The sequence below is a fragment of the Halichoerus grypus genome, chromosome 13 (genome assembly GCF_964656455.1).
Source record: "Halichoerus grypus chromosome 13, mHalGry1.hap1.1, whole genome shotgun sequence".
NCBI lineage: Eukaryota > Metazoa > Chordata > Mammalia > Carnivora > Phocidae > Halichoerus > Halichoerus grypus.
The window spans coordinates 58,742,672-58,764,467 of NC_135724.1; the positions used below are offsets into that span (position 1 = coordinate 58,742,672).

The following is a 21,796-nucleotide window of genomic DNA, read 5'->3' on the forward strand; positions in this document are numbered from 1 at the left end:
ACAGCGAGAGAGGGAACACAAGCAGGGGGAGTGGGAGAGGGAGAAGCAGGCTTCCCACAGAGCAGGGAGCCCGATGCAGGGCTCGATCCCAGGACCCTGGGCTCATGACCTGAGCCGAAGGCAGACGCTTAACGACTGAGCCACCCAGGTGCCCAGGAGTCAATTTATTCCTATGATTAACCTCACATTTCTGTGTTTTGAATTCAGTTGTGTCCGCAGTACTGGCCAGAGAATGGAGTTCACAGACATGGCCCCATCCAAGTGGAATTTGTTTCTGCTGACTTAGAAGAAGACATCATCAGCAGGATATTCCGTATTTATAATGCAGCCAGAGTAAGAATCACAGCCAATGTCACTTATGTTCTGGTTTCATTATTTTCTCATTCACCAAATATCTAGAGTGCCCGCTCTGTGTCAGTCCCTACCAGTTAGGAGTTTGGAATACATTCTAGGTGTTTGTGAACAAAACAAAGCTCCCTGACCTTATGGAGCTTACGTTCTAATGGGAGAAAACAGACAATAAATAATAGATATAATATATATAGTATGTTAGAAGCAATAAATGCTATAGGGAAAAAAGTGGGGAGGTCGAAAGCACTAAGACCATGAACAGGAGGGAGAACAAGTCCCTGTCTTAACTAGATGTCCGTGTGAGCAAAGACCCAATCAAAGTGAGGGAACAGCCACACAGCTCTCTGTGGAGACAGCTTTGCCAGCAGAAACAATGGTCAATACAAAGGCCCTGAGGTAGGGCCTTCTCTGGTGAGGTCCAGAAACAGTGAGGAGGCTGATGTGGCTAGAGCACGGTAAGTGAAGGTGAGAGTAGCTAATAGAGTTGTCTACCTAAAGGGAAAGTGGCCAAGGTTTGGGGGGCTAGGGGACAGAGACTGTGTAGGACCTCCAGGCCACTGCCAGGATTTGGGCTTTTGCTGTAAAGGAAATGAGAAGCAGATACAGGGTTGAGTAGAGAAGAATCACATGATTAAAGAGGAGCACTGTAGCTTCTGGGTTGAGAACAGATCAGTCAGGAGGCCATTATAATCCAAGTGAGAAGTGACAACAGGAGGATGCAGTGGCAGCAGTTGGAGGTACATGAGGCAGAGATGCTGATATATTCTCATGACAGAGCCAACAGGATTTGGGAATAGGCTGGAACCCAGGGAGTAGGGGGTGGGTCTCAAGATTCAGGTCCTGAGAAATGGACCAGTGGAATTGACATTAACCGAGTTAGGGATACCTATTATACCTATGGGTATAATGGAACTGTTTGGGGTGGAGGGCATGCATTGGAGAGAAGGCCAGGAAATGGTCTGGGTTTGAGATGACTGTTAGAAACCTAAGCGGACATATCAAGTAGGCCTGGATATATGGAGGGGGAACTCAGAAGAGGCCCACCCTGGAGATGTAAAATGATGACTTACTGGAGTCTGGAAAGCCATGAGACTGAGTGTGCTCATCAGGTCAGAGAGAGAGGGGGCCCGAGGACTGAGCCTGGACTTCCATCAGCAAGAGGTCTGGTAGAAAGGGAGGCCAAGACAGAGGGCAGAGAGTGGAGAAGGAACAGCTGGGGAAGAAACTGTCAGAGAGTGAGAGCGATCACCCACGTCAAAGGTGCCAAAGGCCGCGGGAGACGTGATCCAAGTGATTTAGCTGCAGCCAGATCAAAACTGTTGCCGCTTTTCTAACACTTTCTTTGAATACTTCAATTCCATTTAATTGTAGGTAAAGATTAATTGACCACTGACATCTTAGCAAGATTCACACCCATACGCAAACCCATGTTGTGCTCACGACAAACGCCATGTAACCTGAGCTCACAAACGTCTCTGGATTATAATTTATTTCTTACCCTTAAGTTACCTGCAATTAAAGGAAACCCATTTTACCCCTTACTGCACAACGTGGTCAGTGCTCACGTTGTGTGTTGTCACTTGGCTTTTGCAAAACTGTAAGCATTCTGCTTCACTTTTATTTGTCTGGCCTGTCATTTAAAACCCCTGGTTTTTTTAATAACAGCTCCAGATTAAAACTCGTAAGTCTTCAGGCCAGTGGAAGCTTCCTTCGGTATTTATAGGCAGGCCTATTCTTTAGTAATGGACTACTTTGCTGAGAAGTCCAAGCAGGTGGACTCAGCCTGCTAGTATTCCACAAGTAAACAATGCCTTTTTTCTTTCCACTCCCTGATTGTTGCCTGATTCCTTCTAGCCCCAAGATGGATATCGGATGGTGCAGCAATTCCAGTTCCTGGGCTGGCCCATGTACAGGGACACGCCGGTGTCCAAGCGCTCCTTCTTGAAGCTCATTCGCCAAGTGGATAAGTGGCAGGAAGAATACAACGGTGGTGAAGGCCGCACAGTTGTGCACTGCTTGTAAGTGCTAAGGGGAGCTCTGTACCTCAGAAGGGCCAGGCCAACGCTCTGCTGTCCCCCCTCATTTACTACCCCTTGTCTCTCTATGAATGGAGAAGAAATCAGTGGGTCTGGGTGAATGCAGATGATCTGTCTCCTCGTTAAGGATTTGGTTTGCTTTGCAGAAAACAAGATATGCACATTTTGCATTCAGATGGGGTATCACTGCTATAAATAAGCCCTGACCTTGTGATCGTCCCTCCCCCCCCACAAAAGAAACACCTGAGTGGGTTCATTGGGCTCCTACCAGCTCCTGAGAGCCAAGGGTTAAGTTTAGGGGAATTTTCTGAGCTGGTTGTTAAACCGTTGGTAACTTGAAGTCATCCCCAGTGGAGACATTTACATCACCCACATCAGCAAATGCTGCAAATCAGGGCCCCCTCCTGGTTTGGCAAAGCCAGTGAGAGCATCTTTACCATCACACTAGTTGGTGATTCTATAGGAAATCATGTTAGAAGTTTCAAAGGAACTGTCTTTCAAAGGAATTGTCTTTTAAGAGAATTGTGTTTGTTTGTGTCTTGGTTTTTGCCTGGGAAAGTACATATATAGGGAAGATTTGGTTAGAACCAGTATCTCCGAAGTGTGGTCTGTAGGCCAGAAGATATAGAAGGCGCTCAAATGGGAAAACCTCTGCTACAGAGCAATGATTCCCAATTGTGGCTGCACATTGAGGGTCATTTGGGAAGATTTTTAAAGCAACAACAACGAAAAACAAAAACCATGCCCAGGCCACACCCAAAGCAATTAAATCAAAATCCCTGAGGATGGGCCCCAGACATCCTTGTTTTTTCAAACTCCTAGATTATTTCAATGTGCGGCCAAGGTTGAGAGCCCTTGAATAGAGACAGCCACACTTTTCAGAGCATTTTCACCTGCATTTGCTCATTGGTGATGATATGTAGCTAATCAGCCAGCTGGGATTGGCTTAATGGAGCAAGCAATTAGAAAGTCATGGCAGTTAGGGAAGATGTTTAGAGAATTTGTGGAAACTTCAAGTATAAGCTTATGTCTCTTTTCAGTGGAGTTTCATTAGCACACAGTGAGGTCTCTCCCAAGCTGAAGGGAAAATAAGGTTTAACTCTGGGCAGACCAACCCTAGTTAAAATGATAAGCTTGCCTAAGGACCTGGATTTCTCCCCTTGGTTCCCATACCTCACGTGATGCCACCCACCCAGGGGCCCAGGAGGGTCTGTGATACCCTAGAGCTCTGCCCTGCCTCCCAGGAGTCAAAAGGTGGCAGTGTCTCATCCTACAGAAACTGACATCCCCTTGAAAAGAGTCTTATGAACCCATTCACACTTAGCCTCAACCAGAGGCCCCAATCCTTTGTCCTCAGCGTTTATTACTCGTCCCTTCCTTCTCATAGACCCAGTTCATTAAAAACATCTCTACCAAGAAAATGTCAAAGAAGATTAGCAGTGCACATCCCCATTTTTATTTATCTTAAGTGCAGATAAAACTTCTGATCAGGGGCGCCTGGGTGGCTCAGTTGGTTAGGCGACTGCCTTCGGCTCAGGTCATGATCCTGGAGTCCCGGGATCGAGTCCCACATCGGGCTCCCTGCTCAGCAGGGAGTCTGCTTTTCCCTCTGACCCTCCTCCTTCTCATGCTCTCTGTCTCTCATTCTCTCTCTTGCAAATAAATAAAATCTTTAAAAAAAAAATTTTTTTTTTAAATAAAAAAAAAAACTTCTGATCAGAATACAACGGGGGGGCGGTGGTCACCAGTGTGAGCTGATATAGTCCCAGCAAGGGAAATTGACATTTTAGTTAGGGTTTGTATTGTATCTGTTAGGTCTTTTGAAAAAAACTAAAAACACTCTGCAGATACCCACTTCTGTGTTTGGAGTCTGCCAGCATCCGGAACTAGGAATATGATGCATGCATGGTGCCCCCCCTTTGATTGGTAGCTTCCTAACAAGGGCCAGTGCTGTAACCCAAAGGACTGAGTCACACTGGGGGAAGCTGAGGCACCAGGACAGGCCTGAGGGGAAGATACAGAGACCACTTAAATCACTGCACCTCATAGACAACCACGACTATACTCTCCCAAGACCCAGCTGTGACCCCAGAACTAAGCCATTACATTACCATTCCATGTGATGTCTACAGTGGGCTGTTCTCTAGAGTGGACGGTGGTGGGCATCCGTTGTTTCTGCCCTCTTGCCAGCCCAGCACCCCACCCCTCTTCTGGTACGAGAAACTTGATCTTTCCTTGGGAAACATTTTCCCCAATTCTGAAGTCCCCATGGTTCCCATGGGGCTGCCTCTTGCTCTCTTGGCATCAGGATGGTCATGAGACCTGTGCCAGGTAAGAGTGTTTATTGTTGTTTAGATTTATAAATATATATATATAATCTAAAATAAACATAAATCTAAATTTATAAATATAAATCTAAATTGAAGATTTTCTAGTTGTGAGAAACAAAGTTAGGTTGAATTCGTATCCTCCAACATAGGCCAGGAAAGAATGCACGGAACCACAAAAGCTCTCTGCTGTTCATTTCTGAGGTAAGAACATTATATTCAGCATAGCATAGCGCCACCTAATGGTTGTGGCGGAGCAGTCCCTGCCCAAGACAGGCCTCCAGGTTCTGTAAATGGAATGGTTTCTTGAGCCAAACGTACATTCACGGTGAGCAAATAGGGTTTTTTTTCTTTATACGTCTTCCAGCTCATAAAACCAGAAGAAATGGATAGAAGTAAGAGATCACCATTTTGCAACCCTTGTTGAGGATAATGGATGTAGACAATGGTCCTCAACAGCTGCTGAAAGCATCAAGTGAAAAGCTGGTGGGGGGAAAGCAGTGTGGTATCAGTGGGAAGACAGAAAGTAGGCTAATGGAGCAGAAGAGAAAATCCAGAAATGGAGCCACACCTCAAGGTCACCTGATTTACAACAAAGACCCCACAGCAACACACCTCCTGCAGGGCGGGCAGCAGGAAAAGACAGCCCGCCCACCTGGTCTCCCTCCTCATGCTGCATACAGAAATCATTTCCAGATGGATCATGGGCCCAAATGTGAAAAGGAAAACAATGAAGCTTCCAGGAGAAAACCTTCATGATCATGAGGTGTAACCAAAGATGATGTCGCCCAAGACACAGAACGCTAGCCACAAAAGAAAATATTGAAAAATAGGATCTCATTAAAGTTAAGCACTTCTGTTCGTCAAAAGACACCAAGGAGAGTGAAAAAGCAAGACGGAGAGTGGGCAAAGAATTTTGTGATACGTGCATTTGACAAAGGACTCATGGCCAGAATGCCTAACTACTGCAAGCCAGCAAGAAAAGATCGACCCAGTTGTTTGAGCAATAGACTTGACAAGAACTTTATTTTTTAAACAAAGAAGATGTACGTGGCCCATAAACACAGAAGGTACTCAGCATTATTCATTTTCAGGATAATACACACTAAAACCAGGATCAGATGCCCTCTACACACTCACCAGAATGGGTGAAATTTAAAAGACAAACAAATGAAGATACCCAGTGTTGGTGAAGCTGCAGAGTAACTGGAACTCCTGTACCTGCTGACAGGAAGTAAATATGGTACTGCCATTTTGGATCTGTCTGACAACAACACTGAATGCTAAATATAAATATATTCTCTGAGCTCTTCCCCTCCCAGGTACATGACTACAGAAGTGAGTCCTGTATGCACCAGGAGACATTTTTATAGCAGGTTTACTCATAATACTGAAAACTAGAAACAGCCCAAACATTCCTCAGCTGGTAGATAGATAAATTATACAGTAGTATATCCAGTCAATGGGATTATTGTGAGCAATATAAAAGAACAAACCATAGGGGCGCCTGGGTGGCTCAGTCGTTAGGCGTCTGCCGTCGGCTCAGGTCATGATCCCAGGGTCCTGAGATCGAGCCCCGCATCGGGCTCCCTGCTCCGTGGGAAGCCTGCTTCTCCCTCTCCCACTCCCCCTGCTTATGTTCCCTCTCTGGCTATCTTTCTCTCTGTCAAATAAATAAAATCTTAAAAAAAAAAAAAGAACAAACCATAGATACAAGATGGATGATTCTCACACAGATAATATTAAGTGAAATAAGCCAGATGCAAAAGAGTATGTACCAAATGATTCCATTTATACAAAATTCAAAAACAGACCAAAGAAATTTATGACGCTAAAAATGAAAACAGGGCTCATCTTTGAGTTACTGATGGTATTGATGAGGAAGAATTCTGAGGGAGGTCTGGGGGGCTAATCATGGTCTGCATCTTGATCTGAATGGTGGTTATGTGGCACATGCATTTGGAAATTAACTGAGATATATACTTACCATTTGTGAGCTTAATTGTAGTTCCATTATACTTTATTTAAAAAACTGATTTGGGACTTAATAATGAACTGATCAAGCTGGCATTCTGACACAGTGATCAATCTTAAAATCACAAAACAAGGGACAACTTGATATTTTGTGCCGGCTTCCTAATGAAAGTATACTTGTAAGGTATCCTTGTCTTTAAAAACATGTAATTCTTACGAAGCTGTGGAGCTAACTCCCAATATATAGGAAATAAGGATTAGAGAGAAACATGCTAAATGAGTCACAGAAATGCAATGAATGAGAACAACCCAGGATGTGGGGCTCTCTCCAGGAAAGAAGACCCCATTTCTTCAACAAATAAATTGCTAAGAGAAAAAGAGCAAAGAGGAACTTATAGATTAAAACCATGGCTACTTTCTACATCTACATTCTATATTTTGTATTCTACAAAATAACTGATCAGTACTCTTCAAAAGTGTCAAGGTCAAGAAAAACAAGGAAAGACTGAGGACCTGTCCCAGATGGAGGAGACTAAAGAGCCAGGACAAGTCAATGCAAAGCGGGGTCTGGGATTGGATCCTGGACCAAAAAAAGGACATTGGTGACATTTGACTGGTGATATTTGACTAAGGCCTGTAGTTTAGTTAACACTATTGCACCAGTGTTAATTTCCTGGTTCCGGTCACTTACTATGACTGTAAGATGTTCGCATCAGGGTGAGGTGGGTATGCCAGGGAACTCGCCACGTTGTGTTTGCAATGATTCTGTACATCTAAAATTAGCTCAAAATGAAAAGTTTTATCAGAAAGAGCCCTTATGTTTTAGAGATAAATAATGAAACACTAATGCATTTTTTTTTAAGGCCAAGTCCATCTTGGAACATAACCAACACTCATCACTGGTTTTGGTGGCAGATACTAGATGAGGTGTTTGGTCACTGGAAACTTTCCGGAATGGGCCCTTTGACTAAAAACTGATAGCATGCTTTATCAGATTATATAATCCAGGGCAGAGGCAAAGCTAGGAGAGCAGAATGTGCCAGTTGATCGTCGCCTCCAGTCAGATGACCCACGGGCCCAGCACTGAGGCTCATTAACACCATTTGCTCTAATTGAAAGAATCAGGCCGGGGTGGGGGAGCGTTCCCCTGGCCTCTGAGGCCCTCACCGTGACCTGTTGTCCAGGGCTCAGGCGGCACGTGAGCCCGCAGTGCGAGGGCAAACGCAACCATCTGATTTCTCTTCCGACAGGAACGGGGGAGGCCGTAGTGGGACATTCTGTGCCATCAGCATCGTCTGTGAGATGCTCCGGCACCAGAGGACGGTGGACGTCTTCCACGCGGTGAAGACGCTGAGGAACAACAAGCCCAACATGGTGGACCTCCTGGTAAGCCCCCCTCCCCTCCCCCCGTCCTGCGGAATGGGGCATTTTCCCGCTTAGGGGACATAGTTGGTGGTGATGCTGATTCATGGGGGGGGTGGGGGAGACTCGTTTTCAGGAGCATAATGGAATCGCTTTGCTTGCGAGGGCTTTTCTCCCTCTTCCTCTCTCACTTGGCTTTTCACAGGGAGACTTCATCTCCACACACAGGCAACGTGGAAAGAGTTGAAACTCACAAGTGAACATCCTTATTCATTTCCGTTCTTGGCAGTGCCTTCCACATGGTTAAGCACTTAGTCTTCGCGGGGAAGGAATAATCATAGCACCCGAAATGCCAGATTTTCAAATTATAGATTTTATAAATAGCTTAATCACCTAATATTTATCAAAGCTGTGAATTTTAGTTTGACATCCAGAATATTGTGTTTAATTCTGGTGGCCATATCTGAGATGAGGACAGAGGAGCGGAGAAACAAAGGACTACGTGCAGTTATTTTCTTAGAGTATTTCAGATCTCTTTCTTGCGTGCCGCTATTAAAATGCCAGCCACTGCCGCTTGTGAGTAGAATAGCTTGAAGGAGGAAGCTTTCAGATTAGGTGTTTGTACTTCTCTGCTAGTGGAAGAAGGATCTGAAGGAAACGGTGGGACGGATCCCAAGGTTGGGAGAATGGCCTGGGGTGGGGAGAAGGAGGAAGACACGGCTGGTGCCCACGCCACACCTGGAAAGCCTACGCGCCCCGGCCCACGGCCCTGCGGCAGTGGGCTTCAAATTTAAAATATAAGAAAGGAACTAAAGAAGGAGTGGAGATTCGAGCTAACGTTGAGGGAGTAGCCACGGTCCCAGTCATCCTAGCTGTGCCCCAGGCTGGGTAATGATAGTCACCGATGCCGACCCACTCCTGGGACACGTCCTCCTCTGCACAAGTCACTCTCCTAGGGCATCTGCTTCCCCCAAGTACATGTGTCCTGCTTGATGTTTCCAAGAAGCACGGTGCTGCTTGGGGAATTTGGGAAGCGGATGCCTGTTTGGCCAGGTACAAACTCCCAAAACCATCAGCAGGTAGCACCTTGGCTTCTGTGGAGAATGGACCATGCCCCCCAGCCTGCTGCCCCCTCTCCTCCCCGCCCTAGGGGAGGCCCCAGGAAAACCCAAATTCTCATCTCAGCAATGCTACTAATTCAAGTCAATTGACAATGAACTTGGCCATTTAAGTCTTCTCGGGCCGGGCACTTAGCTTTCCTGAGCCCGAGTCGTGTAAACCAAGGATAATGTTGGCTTATTGAGGTGATCCCATGAGACAATATATGTGAAAGTGTTGCTGAAAAACGCAAAGATGAGAAAGTGGGTCTTGAGAGCGCGGGTGTCTACAGGGCATCCTGCAGCCGGCAGGTATATGTGAGCTGGTTGGGTGAGGAAGAGGAGGTGGCAGCTAGCAGCTGGTATTCACATGGTGCTTAATATGTGCCAGGCCCCATGCCCAGTGCCTTTTACAGAGGCACAGATTTCGTGTGGATGGGCTGAAAGGCTGGCTGTCATGTCCCATGTGCAGGCTTCAATAGAACCAGCTCTTCCAGAGGCAGAGAACTATCTCACTCCCTGGGACCACCCGTGAGTGTTGAAGAGTAGTACCACCACGGAACTCTCTTCTGGGCTGGGAGCAGGTGAGATAGGGCAGCTGGGCCATCAAAAGTGGCCTGAGTTTAAGACAGATAAGAAGGTGGGCAGAAGATGGAAGCAAATGCCTAAATTAAAATATTCTGACTTCATTGGCATTTAACCTCTGGGATTCAGGGACAGATGTGTAGCTTCCAAACTTTGGTTGGTACTTGGGGAAAGCTGACCTTGATGAAAAATATATATATATACTTTCCCTCTCACTACAGCCTGAATTAAGTAGGTCATTAGTAATAGACCCTTCCAGGCCTTTCCGCTAATGGCTCTGGCTGCAGCTTTCATCACTCACGAATTTTTATGTGCAGAAACAATGTGGCTTTTTCCAAATCAGTGGTGCAGACTAAAGGATGGAGGTGATTCTTCATGAACTGAATGGACATGTAGGTGCTTGGACCAGCAGGGAGCCCACTCTTCTGTAATAATTCAGGCGTTCCTGTGATGAGGTGTTACTCAAATAGAGAAAATAGGATCTTTGGATGCCCAAACTTCTGAGGGTCAGTACCAGTTCTAGGATAAGGTCCGTGCTGAAAAATATAAGGCAAGTTTTCAGTTTCCTGGAAGAATGCCTGATAAATTTGTTACAATGACTGTTAGCAAAATAATAGGTAAAATCTGGTGACCCGAGGAAAGAAATGTCACAGGGCTCTTTTCAGTGGGCTAGAAGCTTCCTGAATTGAGTAAGGACCCATGTCGTTTGTTTGTTTTTGCTTACAAGTACCATTTCTTTTAGTTAGGCCGTCATATATATATGGCTGGGAACGTGCTGGGAACTTCGAAGCAGACGGCCCCACCCATGGTGACTGGCACACTGGGGACCACTTGATCCTCCGGGCAGGGACATCAGTCAAAAGGGTTTTTCCAGACTGTGGGACCTGTCAGCAGGTGAAATTGTGAAACTTGTTTTAGGTTCAAAAAGCAAGTGCATCAGGGAGGGCAGTGCTGCCCCAGGTGAGCCACGCAGACTGCTCTCTGAATCTTCTCGGGCAGGCAGCGCGGGGCCTTGGAAGTGCCCAGAGGGACTGCAGGGCCCCAAGTTCCTCAGACACGAGGCAGCTTGGGCTGACACGGGCACAGCTTGAGCCCTTCAGGGAGCTCCCCAAAGTCATTTGCAGGCCTCGTGGCCTCGTGATGTCCTCACTGAGTGAACAGGGTGGGGGGTGGGGGCTTTAAAATAGAACCTAGCTTGTAGGTGCCTCTTTAGAGTTCATTTTCTCCTTCTTCAGGAGAACAGGAGGTGGGGCTGCAGTGAAGGTGGGGTCGGGGGCTTGGGAGGAGAGTAGCTGGCTGCCCTGGTTCCGGTCCGGCCCAAGGACAACCCCTGCCCATGTCACTTTTTCATGCCCAAAGCCAGCTAATGTTGCCCAATCAGGAGAACTTGGGACCAAGGCAGAAATGTTCTTTTTTTCTCCCTGAAGCACAGGAATAGCTCGTGTGGCTTAATTACACCGCTCAAAAGCAAGCGAGCTGAGAGAGGAAAACGCAGAAGACAGGCCTGTACCTGGCGATCAAGGGTAATAGTTTGCAACAGAGGAGGATTTCAGGCATTTCCTGGGGTGCTTGGGGGAGGGCACGCAACAATTTATGGTCTTCCTTCTCACTCCCTTTATTTTTCTGATTCAGAAACCAGTCATCACAGAATCTATTGGGATTGACAGTTTGTTAGGAGGGATGAGATGATGGCGAATTCATTTTGAAAACTGTAGTCATGCCTGGGACAGGGCAGCTTCAGTGATTTTTCACCACAGCAGCCCCTTAGCAGTGAAGCCCAAAATCTTTTGGGGGTTGTGGCCAGAGGCCAGCAGCTATATGATTCGCTAAATGCATGATCACATGTTAAAAGGATGGTTCATAGTAGGCACTGAAATTTCGCGATTAGGTTTATGCAAACCCATGTTTATGCAGTAAGTAATTGGACCTCTCAGATTTCCATGAAAAACATTAACTGTCTCTGTGAAGGAGACAGGAGAACAGGGTTGACCACTTCATAGCCAATATGTCAGCCTGGCGATCTGACAACATGGCCTTTTAGAATTTTGAAATGCAAATGGTTTCTTTTAAATATTTTGAAAATGAAAGTATCAAATCCTGAAATATGAATCAGAAAGCTTTGGTGTAGACATATGTTCAGTTCTCTTGGGCATATACCTAGGAGAGGAATTGCTGGGCCACGGGGTAACTCTTCCGTTTAACCTTTTGAGGACCTGCCAGAGGATTTTCCAAAGTGGCTGCACCTTTCACATTCCCACCGGCAGCGTATGAGGATCCAGTTTCTCCTCGTCCTCACCAATGCTTGTTATTGTCTGTCTTTTTTTATCTTAGCCCTGCTGGTGGGTGCTACTGCTACTGATGTTTTAATCTTGTGGCCCCTCTAGTATGTTGAGATGGTCTGTTTGCTTCCTGTCTTCCCCTCCAGATTGTGAACTCCTGAAGGACTAAAACTGCATCTTAAACTCCCTAGTCTCTAGCCTTCAGTGTTTACTGGGTTGAATGAAATGCTGCTAAACCCATATTTTGTCATCATTTACATATACAGCCAACGTTTGACACCCCCAACTGTATGTCAGGTGCTGTGCTAAGACTGGTGTATTACACACAAAGGGATAAAGTATGGCTCTTGTCTTCAAATACATAGGTTGGACTAGTGGGGCATATAGAGAAGAAAATGTAGGTGAAGACAAGAAAATTGCAGTGACTAATTAATTAAGAGGCACATATCCCCAAAATGGAAATTTAGTTTTAATTAATTTGGCAAACCCAAATATAATAGATCCATTTCCTTGGTTGTGGCCATTGTGTTGGGTAGTGAGACTGTGGTGTGCACTCTTACACCTTGTGAAAGCTTCTCTCTTCCGGAGATGGGAAGAGAGCCTTCTAGATGCTGAGCCCTCTGTCCCAGCTGCTGGGCTGCTGCCAGGTGGCAAATAGAAGCATCCTCAACTGCTGTGTCCCTCTGCTTGGCTCAGAGACCACACCCAGGTGAGCGTCCAGCAGCACGCCACACAAACACAGGTGCAGAATGCCCTCTCCTAACACCTGAGACCCCAGCTGCACCAGGACCTCATGTAGGTCTTCCTTAGGCTGCGGTCCATGATCTGAGAAAGCTGTGCTCAAGAAAAATGCCTTTATTGCCTGATTAACAGCTGAGAGGTGGCTCCCAGCGGGTATCCCAACACTTCTCCTCTGGGGAACTTATCCAGTTCCTCTACCTGGGATGCCAGTTTTAACCCCCATTAGGAGTTAGCAGTTAGTTACCTGCTCCCTCTTTGCAGGCCCTCCCTAGGAAGTTCTGCTCTCTACTCCACTGCACCCATATCGGGGGACCATTCTCGGGCCCTGGCTCAACTCCGTGCCATGTGTTATCATTGGATACTGGTCTTAGCCTCCTCGCTGGACCATGGGCTTCTCAAAGTCAGGGACCAGGTCAAGGTGCTTGGTATTTAAGAGGTGCTTGATAAAGTCTCATAAAATGGGAGAGATCCTGCTGACTGAAAATCTAGGGTATAGTTGGGCCAGGAGTGACGCATTTATTTGTTGAGGCCCTTGTATGAGCAAATCGCACTTATTTCCCCCAGACTTCATTTTTTTTCCCTCCTACCTCTTGATTTTCCCATACTTTGTGTTCAGGATGTTGATGTACAGGTAAACATATATGTGTGGACAAACACACTGTATGTGTTCCAGTTGTCCAGAACTTTCCGGAAATTCTAGTGAAGGTAGATGTCAAAATACCTTTCATCAGGCCTTGTGGGGAATGTCTCCAGACAGTGGATAGGTTTGTGGTTCACAACCGTGATTTTCTGATTCATTGCTGATTCAAATCCTTCTCAGTTGGATTTCTTCCGATTAGAACCCTAATCTGGCATAATTGCTTCAATGGCGCCGGCCTTTGGATATCACATAGCTGACATCTTTGCCCTTCTGCTTTCCAGGATCAGTACAAGTTCTGCTACGAGGTGGCTCTGGAATACTTGAATTCTGGCTGATGGCATAAACAGCTCTGCACACCAACCCTTTCATCCCACAAAGCCAAGACGTTCCATGGTATTTGTGTTGATGAGATGAAGACTTCTCAATATGCTTATTTTGCTTTGCATAATTGGCTCTTTTTAAGAGCCCAAGAAAGTGTTTCTAAAACTGCTTTGCACGGCCCAGTTCCCAGCAATGCTGCTGCCTGATGGAAAACCACACACAGCAGAGTCATCAAATACTGCCCTAGGCGTCGGCTTGTTAGAGCAGTGTAGACATCTGGTAAACTGAAGAGCACAATTATATTCTTATGAAGGAGTTTGTACCTTTGGAGTATTATTTTGTGGCCCGTGAACCTTTGTTATTGTTACGGCTGAGTGTACATTTTTGTTTCGTGGAGAATGCTACCTGGCATTATGATAATATATTATTTTAGTTAATATTTGTATTTTAACATGTTGCATAGTATAAGCTTATGTACCTTTCCAAGACTAACCGATAAATGTATAATGAACAAAGATATGTTGTATGAGTTGTTTCTATCAGATTTGTATTGTTTCCAAGGGAAAAGCTTGGAAGAAGTCAGTTCAAAAATGCAAAGCTCGACGATCAGATTCACAGATCCAAAGCTCTTCCCTTTGTTTATATTGTAAATATTTTTGCTTTCATCAAATTATTTATTCATTAAAAGAAATTTTTGTGAAGCACAGTGAATGACAATCATTTTTATGAAGCGCAGGAAATGACTGATTGTATGATGTGACCTTGTGTGAATTCTTTCTCAATAAATAAAGACCCGTGACCAGTGTTGCTGTATTCCTGGTGTCCCAGAGCCCCAGCAATGGGGGCAGCCCCGGTCACTGCAGGCAGATGGGGTCTGTTGGCCTGGAGCAGGTAGGGTCGGGATTTTCGAGAGAGAACTTCTGTCAATGAGAAATCCTGGACTATCCTGGGAGCCTCCCCGGGGCTGAGGAAACCCAAACCCCAGAGACGCCCACCCCTGGCACAGTGTTTCAGAGTGTGCTGGGCTGATGCCGGGGCCCGGCTTCCTGACCAAAACAACCTCTTCCTTTCTCTGTTTCACCTCAGGCAGCGTGGGTGACCTATGTCCTCTCCAGGCCTCATTCAAACCTGAAACTTGCTGAGAGAACACTTTTTGAAGGGTTAAAGGATCAGAGTGCATTTAAGCAGGACACAAAGCTGAACAAGACAGTCCCTGTCAGAGGGAAAGATCTCTCAGGGCAGCCTGCTCCTCGCTCCTCAAGGGCTCTGCCTGACCTCTGAAGGAGGAGGCTAGGCCGTGCACTTACAGTATCTCTTCAAACTGAGCTGCAGGCTAAGTTAAATGATTTCTAACAGACAATGAGGATGAATTTTTACCAAACACCCAGTTCTATGTCAGAAACTACGCAGGGCGCGTACCCAAGAGGCAGCAGGTCCTCCCCGTGACAGTAATGGAGCCATCTTACAGCTGGAGAGACTCAGGTTGGAAGACATTAAATAACTTGTCCAAAGTCACCCCAGCCGGTTGGTGCCAGGTGCCTCCGGGACCCCGGGGAGGCAGAGGGACAGCGGCAGGGTCACAGGCCCCCTCGTTACAACACCCAGTAAAAGGAAATGCCGCTCCTGCTGAGACAGGGATATGGGACCCATCGCCCACTCTGGAAAATGGGGAGGCTGGAGGGTGGTGATTCCTGCCCGCTCTGGGGACCTTGGTGAGTAAGGATGACAAGAGCAGAGGTCGTCCACCGAGGAGACTGAGGTTGACGCCTGCATCTTAGGCCTGTGGTGAGTACATGATGCATACTGCCCTGACTAGAGGGATTTCCCAGCGCCCCTGAAGGGGATGGGTCACCATAAAAACACAGGGAGAGAAAGCCAGCACTGAGCTGGGGCTCCAGACGAGATGCCTCACTGCTGGGCTCCTGCTGCACATTGGACTCTAACCATCCCCATGCAATTCTCTGATAGATTCCTAAAATGTGAAAAACTGCTCTTTGTGTACTCTTCAAAATGGGTTCCCCAGGACACAGGACTAGGGATGGACACGTGTGGGAAGCTGTACCCGGTGTGTGCCAGCTGGCCTGTGACCAGAGGGGAAGATGGCGCCCTCCGTTCTCTCCGATGAAGACATGACTGGGGCCTTCATCCCCTTAGCCAGGGGATGCCGAGAAGCCACCTCGGCATGGCGCAGAAGTGGCCTGAGATTGGTGAGTCTGATAATTCAACCCATTTCCTAGTTATCAAGCCCCATCTCATGTTGAAGCCAATAGTTCTCTCTAGACTTTTGAACTCTTGGATTTTATCTTTCTTTCACTTGGATTCACCTCTTAGCAGAAATAGTGATAGAAGAAAAGGGACACTTTGTGGCTTTTCTGATTTCCCGTGAGACCTTGCAGCATGGTTGAGATTCTCATTTCTTTCAGCACAAAGAGTCTCTGCCCCTTGCCCAGAAAAGAAGCTAACCCCTCGGCTCAGCACCCCTTCTCTTCCTTCTCTCAGTATTCTGTGTTCTCCTCCATGGTGGCATCCTCAACCTCCCAGATACCTCGATGCCTGTGACAGCTAGAAAAACAGGGAATCCTGCCCCCTGGCTCCCTGACAGGAACTGCTTGTTAACAGCTCAGGGAGTACTTGTTAACAGCACTCCATGTTCGTGCTATGGTAGCTTTGCAATATGTCCCCTTGGCTTCACTGAACTTATTTCCCGGATTTCCATTCTCTCTGTACTTCCAAACAGCTGAGCCCTGGGGGTCATTTTGTGCAAGATGCAGAAGGCAGAAATGAGGCAGCAGCTATATGGTTTTTACACTCAGGAGGTGGTAGAGCTGTAGCCACACCTGCTGCCATGTGCCAACAAGGTGAACCAGCATGAGACAGTGCAGATGAGCTGCCCACCAGCACATTCCTTGCAGTCCTTCTGGCTTCTGCTTCTGCTCTGGATCCAAACTCATACCCATATTCCAAGTTTTGTGAAGACAGGCCAATTCCAGGTACCAAAATCAACATTAGTTATCTACTGCTGAAAAACAAATTGTTCCAAACTGAAATGCTAAAAATACCAATAAATACTTATGATCTCATGCAATTTCTATGGGTCAAAAATGCAGGAGTAGGGGAGGGGGGAAAGATGGCGGAGGAGTAGGGGACCCTATTTCAACTGGTCCCTGGAATTGAGCTGGGTATCTACCAGACCACTCTGAGCACCCACAAAAACAGCCTGAGATGTAAGAAGATCTGGATCTCTACAAACAGAATATCGCAGGGGGTTGGTTTTGAGGTACGAAGCAAGAGCCGTGATTCTGCGGGCAGATATCGGAGGATAAACGGCAGCGGGAGGGTACCTGGACATGGGGATCCTACAGCGCAGGTGAGTGACAGCCTCGCGCACTGTGGACGGGGCACAGACTTGCAGACCGGTAGCGTCGGGAAAGAATTTTAGGGCAGCCCCCGGGGTGGAAAACCAGACCGGCGGGGTCGCACGCAGGCGAACTGCAGCCCCCCGGACAGAAACCCGGAGCGACGGTCGTGTGCACGCGAACTGGAGCCTCCGAGATGGAAACCCGCTGTGCCGGGGTCGCGCCGGTGAACTGCAACTCCTGGGGTGGAAACCCCGAGCGGCGGAGTTGCGCGCGAACTGGGAGCGGCTGGCGGTTTTAGAAGCACAAAGGGCAGAGACATGCCCCGACCTGGAGGCAGGACTGGGAGCACTGCGGAAGGGCGCACAACCCAGGACGCTGAAGTTTATAGCAGCACGGACAGAAACGGAGACGGTGTGGCCTGGAGAGCTCACTGAAGAATAGACTGTGGTCTCTCTGCTCTGAGGCAGAGGATTGGAAATGGTTTCTTCTGCTCTGACTCACGGAAGAGACGTGGAAAGCTGCTAGGGAAAGGCACCAGAGAACAAAAGCCCCAAAAACTGATTCCCACTGAGCCCATCCCTCACCACAGGGGCACGGGGGCAACTCTGCCCACACAGGGTTGCCTGAGTAACAGTGCGGCAGGCCCCTCCCACAGAAGACAGGCTGGGAAAACAAGAGGCCAGCAACCCTAAGGTCCCAAGAAAACAGGTACATCTTGCTTGGGTTCTGGTCAATAATTTCAACTCTATACATTCCCTCAAACACCCATCAACAGAATGACTAGGAGGAGGAGCCCCCAAAACAGAACAGACTCAGAGATTATGATTTATGCTGCAGATTTACAAATGGATGCAGATATAACCAAGATGTCGGAGATGGAATTCAGGCTAGCAATTGTGAAGACAATGGCTAGAATGGAGAAATCAATTAATGGCAACATAGAGTCTCTAAGGGCAGAAATGAGAGCTGAATTGGCAAAACTTAAAAATGCTATCAAGGAGATCCAATCCAATCTAGATAATCTAACAGCTAGGGTAACTGAGACAGAAGAGAGAATAAGCAACCTGGAAGACAATATAATAGATAAAAAGGGAAAAGAGGAGGCCAGGGAAAAACAACTCAGAATCCATGAAAATAGAATCAGAGAAATAAGTGACACCATGAGGCGTTCCAATGTCAGAAAAATTGGAATCCCAAAGGGAGTGGAGAGAGGGAGAGGACTACAAGATGTATTTGAGCAAATCGTAGCTGAGAACTTTCCTAATCTGGGGAATGAAACAAACATTCGAGTCCTAGAGGCAGAGAGGACCCCTCCCAAGATCAAGGAAAACAGGCCAACACCCCGGCATGTAATAGTAAAACTTGCAAATCTTAGAACCAAGGAAACCATCTTAAGGGCAGTTAGGGGGAAGAGATTCCTTACGTACAGAGGGAAGAGCATCAGAATAATGTCAGACCTATCCACAGAGACCTGGCAAGCCGGAAAGGCCTGGCAGGACATATTCAGGGTACTAAACGAGAAGAACATGCAGCCAAGAATACTTTATCCGGCAAGGCTTTCATTTAGAATGGATGGAGAGATGCAGAGCTTCCACGACCGGCAGAAACTGAAAGAATCTGTGACCACTAAGCCGGCCCTGCAAGAAATATTAAGGGGGGTTCTATAAAAGGAGAAAGACCCCAAGAGTGATCTACAACAGAAACTTTCAGGGACAATCATCTATAAAAACAACGTCTTCACAGGCAACATGATGACAATTAATTCATATCTTTCAATAATCACTCTCAACGTGAATGGCCTAAACACTCCCATAAAACAGCACAGGGTTGCAGATTGGATAAAAAGACAGGACCCATCCATATGCTGTCTACAGGAGACTCATTTTGAACCTAAAGATACATCCAGACTGAAAGTGAAGGGATGGAGATCTATCTTCCATGCCAGCGGACCTCAAAAGAAAGCTGGGGTAGCAATTCTTAGACAAATTAGATTTTAAACTAAAGTCTGTAATAAGAGACACAGAAGGACACTGTATCATTCTTAAAGGGTCTATCCAACAAGAAGATCTAACAATTGTAAATATCTATGCCCCCAACATGGGAGCAGCCATCTACATAAGCCAACTGTTAACCAAAATAAAGAGTCATATTGATAACAATACGTTAATTGTAGGAGACCTCAATACTCCACTCTCAGCAATGGACAGATCATCTAAGCAGAAAATCAACAAGGAAACAAGAGCTTTGAATGATACATTGGACCAGATGGACCTCATAGATATTTACAGAACATTCCACCCTAAAACAACAGAATACTCATTCTTCTCCAGCGCACATGGGACTTTCTCCAGAATTGACAATATACTGGGTAACAAATCAGGTCTCAACCGATACCAAAAGATTGAGATTATTCCCTGCATATTCTCAGACCACAATGCTCTAAAACTGGAACTCAATCACAAGAAAAAATTTGGCAGAAATTCAAACACTTGGAAGCTAAAGACCACTCTGCTCAAGAATGTTTGGGTCAACCAAGAAATCAAAGAAGAACTTAAACAATTCATGGAAATCAATGAGAACGAAAACACATCGGTCCAAAACCTATGGGATACTGCAAAGGTGGTCCTGAGGGGGAAATACATAGCCATCCAAGCCTCACTCAAGAAAATAGAAAAATCCCGAATTCACCAACTAACTCTACACCTTAAAGAACTAGAGAAAAAGCAACAAACGACGCCTAAGCCACGCATTAGAAGAGAAATAACTAAAATTAGAGCAGAAATCAATGAATCAGAAACCAGAAACACAGAAAGAGAAACACATCCAGATCAATGAAACTGTTTGTTCTTTGAAAGAATTAATAAGATTGATAAACCACTGGCCAGACTTATCCAAAAGAAAAGAGAAAGGACCCAAATTAATAAAATTATGAACGAAAGGGGAGAGATCACGACTAACACGAAGGAAATAGAAACAATTATTAGAAATTATTATCAACAACTATATGCCAATAAACTGAGCAGTCTGGATAAAATGGAGGCCTTCCTGGAAACCTATAAGCTGCCAAGACTGAAAGAGGAAGAAATTGACAACCTGAATAGGCCAATAACCAGTAACGAGATTGAAGCAGTGATCAAAAACCTCTCCCAAAACAAGAGTCCAAGGCCTGATGGATTCCCTGGGGAATTCTACCAAACATTCAAAGAAAAAATAATACCTATTCTCCTGAAGCCGTTTCAAAAAATAGAAACAGAAGGAAAACTTCCAAACTCATTCTATGAGGCCAGCATTACCTTAATCCCAAAACCAGGCAAAGACCCCATCAAAAAGGAGAATTTCAGACCGACATCCCTGATGAATATGGATTCCAAAATCCTCAACAAAATCCTAGCTAATAGGACCCAACAATACATTAAAAGGATCACCCACCACGACCAAGTGGGATTTATCCCCAGGATGCAAGGGTGGTTCAACATTCGCAAATCAATCAATGTGATAGAACACATAAATAAGAGGAGGGAGAAGAACCATATGGTCCTCTCAATTGATGCAGAAAAAGCATTTGACAAAATACGACATCCTTTCCTGATTAAAATTCTCCAGAGTATAGGGATAGACGGAACATTCCTCAAGTTCATAAAAATCCATCTATGAAAAGCCCACAGCGAATATCATCCTCAATGGGGAAAAGCTGAGAGCCTTTCCCTTAAGATCAGGAACACGTCAAGGGTGCCCACTCTCGCCACTATTGTTCAACATAGTACTAGAAGTCCTAGCAACAGCAATCAGACAACAAAAAGAAATAAAAGATATTCAAATTGGCAAAGAAGAAGTCAAACTCTCTCTCTTCGCAGACGACATGATACTTTATGGGGAAAACCCAAAAGGCTCCACCCCCAAATTACTAGAACTCATCCAGCAATTCGGTAATGTGGCAGGATACAAAATTAATGCACAGAAATCAGTTGCTTTCTTATACACTAACAACACAACTGTAGAAAGAGAAATTAAAGAAACGATTCCATTTACAATAGCACCAAAAACCATAAGATACCTCGGAATAAACCTAACCAAAGAGGTAAAGGATCTATACTGTAGGAACTACAAAACACTCATGAAAGAAATTGAAGAAGACACAAAAAGATGGAAAAATATTCCATGCTCATGGATCGGAAGAATAAACATTGTTAAAATGTCTATGCTACCCAGAGCAATCTATAACAATCTATAACAATATAACTATGCCATCCCGATCAAAATTCCAATGACATTTTTCAAGGTGCTGCAACAAACAATCCTAAAATTTGTATGGAATCAGAAAAGACCCCAAATCGCCAAGGAGATGTTGAAAAAGAAAAACAAAGCTGGGGGCATCACGTTGCCCGATTTCAAGCTATATTACAAAGCTGTGATCACCAAGACAGCATGGTACTGGCACAAACACAGACATACAGACCAATGGAACAGAATAGAGAACCCAGATATGGACCCTCAACTCTATGGTCAAATAATCTTTGACAAAGCAGGAAAAAAAATGCAATGGAAAAAAGACAGTCTCTTCAACAAATGGTGCTGGGAAAATTGGACAGCCACATGCAGAAGAATGAACCTCGACCATTCTCTAACACCATTCACAAAGATAAACTCAAAGTGGATGAAAGACCTCAATGTGAGACAGGAATCCATCCAAATCCTAGAGGAGAACATAGGCAGTAACCTCTTCA

At 45.7% G+C, this 21,796-nt stretch overlaps 1 protein-coding gene across 1 annotated transcript; it reads left to right on the forward strand.

The window, feature by feature from the left end:
* Positions 1 to 163: 163 nt before the first annotated feature.
* Positions 164 to 14,419, forward strand: LOC144379890 (receptor-type tyrosine-protein phosphatase mu-like). The gene is made up of 4 exons (XM_078060584.1): positions 164 to 333; positions 2,206 to 2,369; positions 7,939 to 8,074; positions 13,674 to 14,419. Exons 2-4 carry the CDS (start codon positions 2,224 to 2,226, stop codon positions 13,725 to 13,727), a joined length of 336 nt encoding a protein of 111 aa, XP_077916710.1. The 5' UTR covers positions 164 to 333; positions 2,206 to 2,223; the 3' UTR covers positions 13,728 to 14,419.
* The last annotated feature ends 7,377 nt before the right edge of the window (positions 14,420 to 21,796 follow it).

Coding starts and splice junctions, on each gene's coding strand:
- LOC144379890 (XM_078060584.1), top strand. CDS start 2,224: ATGGTGCAGCAATTCCAGTTCCTGGGCTGGCCCATGTACAGGGACACG. Junction 2,370..7,938: donor CGCACAGTTGTGCACTGCTT/GTAAGTGCTAAG, acceptor CTCTTCCGACAG/GAACGGGGGAGGCCGTAGTG. Junction 8,075..13,673: donor CCAACATGGTGGACCTCCTG/GTAAGCCCCCCT, acceptor TCTGCTTTCCAG/GATCAGTACAAGTTCTGCTA.